The sequence below is a fragment of the Armigeres subalbatus genome, unplaced genomic scaffold (genome assembly GCF_024139115.2).
Source record: "Armigeres subalbatus isolate Guangzhou_Male unplaced genomic scaffold, GZ_Asu_2 Contig411, whole genome shotgun sequence".
NCBI classification, from domain to species: Eukaryota; Metazoa; Arthropoda; class Insecta; order Diptera; family Culicidae; genus Armigeres; species Armigeres subalbatus.
In genome coordinates this window covers 129470-133680 of record NW_026943164.1, presented here as the reverse complement: position 1 = coordinate 133680, position 4211 = coordinate 129470, and the positions used below count along the sequence as shown (strand labels likewise).

At 45.6% G+C, this 4211-nt stretch overlaps 1 protein-coding gene across 4 annotated transcripts; it reads left to right on the top strand.

The window, feature by feature from the left end:
- The first annotated feature begins 391 nt into the window (after positions 1-391).
- Positions 392-3810, top strand: LOC134204136 (protein sel-1 homolog 1-like). 4 transcript variants are annotated; one of them, XM_062678964.1, is made up of 4 exons: positions 392-607; positions 715-2680; positions 2883-3087; positions 3154-3810. In XM_062678964.1, the coding sequence occupies exons 2-4, from the start codon at positions 765-767 to the stop codon at positions 3448-3450; spliced, it is 2418 nt and encodes an 805-aa protein (XP_062534948.1). In that variant the 5' UTR covers positions 392-607; positions 715-764; the 3' UTR covers positions 3451-3810. The 4 variants fall into 4 exon arrangements, with proteins under 4 accessions (XP_062534948.1, XP_062534946.1, XP_062534949.1 ...); XM_062678962.1 differs by having other exon boundaries at positions 684-2680; XM_062678965.1 differs by having other exon boundaries at positions 392-647.
- Positions 3811-4211: the final 401 nt, after the last annotated feature.

Below are 4211 nucleotides of genomic sequence, written 5' to 3'. Positions count from 1 at the left end.
AAAGCAGGGCAGACGAATAATATTTGCAGATGCATTTAAAGTATATTGGTAAGGCCAATTAATTTATATTAGTTGTGCATTTATTTTATGTGTGCGTTGCACATAAAAATGAAGGGCCACCAAAATTTCAAGTTTTATGTGCAAGATTCATAAAAATTATTTGCAAAGCTTGATTGCAAAAATATATGTGCGTTGCACATAAAATTTAGATGGTAATTAAGCTCAGTGTATGAGTATGTAGAAGCACAATATTTTTTTTACTCATTTTACGATATTCTGGCACCACCCTATGCTGCATATTTGCGCACTATCGAAAATTCCCGGGAGCGAATCCCATCTGTCATTATCTGCAAATCACACGTCATTTTTTTTGTATTTTCTTCCACCTCAGTGCAAAATAATAAACATCACATTCTCCGACGAAAAAATCTTCAAAGTTCATCGTCCAAAAAAGTGAAAAAATCCTCCGGAAACAGTTGTAAAATTGGTAAAATTAACTTTTATTAGTGCACCAAGAGTTTTGGTCTAAAAATTGAGTATAGAATCATTCGAACGAGCCATCGCTGAACCGTTTCGCCGGTGTATCGCATCAGCAACTTTGTGAAAGGTGCGAATTGGTGGTCGCAAGATTCTGATAATAGACGACGGTGTTGGAACTGATAGCATTTTATTCCATTCATCAGCAAACTTTTTTTTCTCCCGTCCGATGGGCAGCAAGACACGTCACAATTGTTGTTACTGGCGGCACTAAAGAGCACCTGAAGATGAGAACCATCGTATTTCTGTTCTGCGCCGCGACCCTGATCCTGTTCGGAGAGGTGTGGAGCAGTGAGTTGGAATCGTTACCGCAGGGGCCGGAGGAAACGAGTGCGACCTCCGCGGGAAACAATAGGAAGCGCGAAGGGGAGGGCAAGAATGCGGAAGAGGACGGAGTGAAGGAAACGAAGGAGAGTTCAAACCAAAGAAAATCGGCGGAAGGTTTGCTGGAAGAGTTGGTACTGGAGAAGTCCGGGAAGAAGAGTAGCGAGAAGTCCGAGTATGAGGTGTTGTCGGATGATTTGCAGTTTATGCATTCGGCGATAAAGATAGTGAAGGCACCGGATTTGTCGCAGGATAAAGAGAGCAGGAAGATGTCCGAGATGCTGAACGAGCTGCTGGACAGTCACGAGAGGATGATTCAGAAGATTGAGAGTGAAATTGAGGAGATTAATAGGCTTTCGCCGGAGGATGAAGAACCAGTGGTAGTGACCCCGGAGCAGTTAGAGGCGCAAGAGGCGTACGATAGGGCGATGGTGGTACTCAATAGGACCAAGGTGGACAAGCTGCAGGGGCATAAGCTAATGGTGGAGGCAGCCAATAAGGGCCATCCATTGGCAAGGATTCATGTCGCTTGGGCTCAGCTGTTGGGTCATCCGGTACACATGGATACGGAAGCAGCGAAGAAGACATTTTTGGAACTGGCCGAGGAAGGGTTGCCCGAAGCTCAGATGGGATTAGGTCTGATGTACGCTACGGGAATTGGGTTCAACGTTAGTCAGTCCAAGGCTTTGGTGTACTACACAATGGCCGCCCTGGGGGACAATTCGTGGGCCCAAATGGCGCTTGGATATCGGTCTTGGGCGGGAGTAGGCGTGCCGAACAGTTGCGAAACGGCGTTGGATTTTTACAGGAAAGTAGCCACGAAGGTGGCCGACAAAGTGACGTTCTCGGGTGGAGTCGCCGTTCACCGAATCAGGCTTCTGGATGAAATCGAAAATGCCGGACCGAGCTCTGGAATATTGGACAACGATCTGATTGATTATTATCAGCTGCTTGCGGATAAAGGAGATGTTCAGGCCCAGGTGGGTTTGGGCCAGCTTCACTACCAAGGCGGTCGCGGTATTCCACTGGACCACCAAAAAGCGTTGCAGTATTTTAGCCAGGCGGCAAACGCGGGTAATGCTGTGGCCATGGCCTTTTTGGGAAAGATCTACCTGGAAGGAAGCGACAACATTAAAGCGGATAATGACACTGCTTTTAAATATTTCAAGAAGGCCGCAGACTTGGGTAACCCTGTTGGACAATCTGGCTTAGGTGTCATGTTTCTACATGGCAAGGGCGTCCCGAAGGACACCGTAAAAGCATTGAAATATTTTACACAAGCCGCCGACCAGGGTTGGGTCGATGGTCAGCTTCAGCTCGGAAACATGTACTTTAGCGGAATCGGCGTAAAGAGGGACTTCAAACTGGCGAACAAGTATTTCAATTTGGCCTCACAATCGGGGCATGTGTTGGCCTTCTACAACCTGGGTCAAATGCACGCTGTAGGACTGGGTATGATGCGATCTTGTCCGACCGCAGTAGAGCTGTTCAAAAATGTTGCCGAGAGAGGAAAGTGGTCCGAGAGATTGATGTCTGCCCATCAGGATTATCGTTCTTATCGGTTCGAGGAAGCTTTTATGCAGTACACACTGATGTCCGAATTGGGCTACGAGGTAGCGCAGAGCAACGCCGCCTTCCTGTTGGATAGGGGAGAGATCAATTTGTTCCAGAATAGGGAGGAAGAGCTGATTCGAGCGTTGCAATTCTGGGGACGTGCTGCGGCTCAGGGCTACTCGGCGGCACAGGTGAAGTTGGGTGACTATCACTACTACGGATTGGGCACGAACGTTGATTTCGAGACTGCTGCTTCCCACTACAGGTGAGTGCCAAATGTAGGATTTTTTAACTCTCTTGCAGATGGTTCACGTCATCTCAGAAGGCTCTTTAGACGTTTAGATAAATTATGTTTCCATTAAGCTAACCTACCCTTTTCGTAGTTTTTATGATGGGATAACTTTTTAAAAATGAAAAAGGCTCCTAATATTTAATTTCTCAAATACACATATGTTGCATTTTTTCAGGATGGCCTCGGAACAGCAGCACAACGCCCAAGCAATGTTCAACCTGGGTTATATGCACGAACAGGGGCTCGGAATGAAGAAAGATATTCACCTAGCCAAACGGTGCTACGATTTGGCCGCGGAGACCAGTGTAGATGCCAAGGTTCCCGTTACTTTGGCACTGATGAAGCTGCAACTACTGTTCAAGTTGGAATCACTACGAGAGGTAAAGAATTGCGATTTGATAATAAAAAAAAACTTACTTTGAAAAATTCGCTACATTCGATTTTAGTCCCCCTTCAGCGTTCTGTTGGAACTGGACGAAAACATTGCTTCGAACTGGGATCTCTACCTGATCACGATGCTCACGGTGGTGCTCGGAGCAGCACTGTACTTCCGACGACCACCTCCACCGGGAGCAGCCAACTATAATCAACCGGCTGCTGCTGCGCCAGCAGCGCCCCCCGTGCCCACGGAAGCAGCAGATGAAGCTCCACTTCTGGACCGACCAGCCGCGCCTAGTAATACGAATGATGATCAACGCCGTCAGCAGCAGCAGCAACAACAGCGTGAAGATACACCTCAATGAATGTCGTGGCATCGTGCAGCTTCATCAATATGGAAGGAATACTTCTAATCGATGCTTTTATTTTTGAAACATTAATCTTTGTCAACTCATGTTTCATTCATTATTTGCAACTCTCACAGTACCGCAAATCAGTTCTGTGAAATTTACTAAAGTCAGCACTCTCTGTTGCATTATGTTTCTGTTTATTGACTTGCTCTGACTATACTTGAAGTGATTGATGAGTGTGATCTGATTCTACGGGAGGGCCATGTCGAAGAATGCGTTTTGAAAAGCCGTTGGATGATACATTGAGATACGGCGAGGTACATCTGCTGTCGGAACGAATGTAGAAGTTTATGTGAAATATATTTAGTAAACGGAGTTCGAAGCCAGAAGATTAACAAAAGAAAGCCTTTACATAACAACTTTACTTAAACAACAACAAACGCAAATATGGTGACTTGAGGATGCGTTTGAACATTTTTATAAACTTTGTGCAATGGAGATTGCAGGTTAATTGAGATTTTATATTCAATCATATGCCGAAAATGTAGTTAAAAACAACTTTGTAATTGTAATTTATCAGCCTACACCTTGGCCGACATCGTCCGCCCATCTTTACTTAAGTTAGGTGAAGACCTACCGAGCTTTTACCGCATGCGTTAGACCATGGCTTTCCAAACTGTGGGACGCGATCCCCAAGGAGGTCGTAGGCTTATCAATGGTGGGTAGCGCAAGACAAATCTTGATTCATACTTGTAGAGAATAGTAATAATGAGAAG

Bases quoted from the DNA above. Each gene is read 5' to 3' on its own strand.
- LOC134204136 (XM_062678964.1), top strand. From the start codon at position 765: ATGAGAACCATCGTATTTCTGTTCTGCGCCGCGACCCTGATCCTGTTC. The intron at 2,681-2,882 runs GTGAGTGCCAAA...GCATTTTTTCAG, and splicing joins ACTGCTGCTTCCCACTACAG to GATGGCCTCGGAACAGCAGC. The intron at 3,088-3,153 runs GTAAAGAATTGC...ATTCGATTTTAG, and splicing joins AGTTGGAATCACTACGAGAG to TCCCCCTTCAGCGTTCTGTT.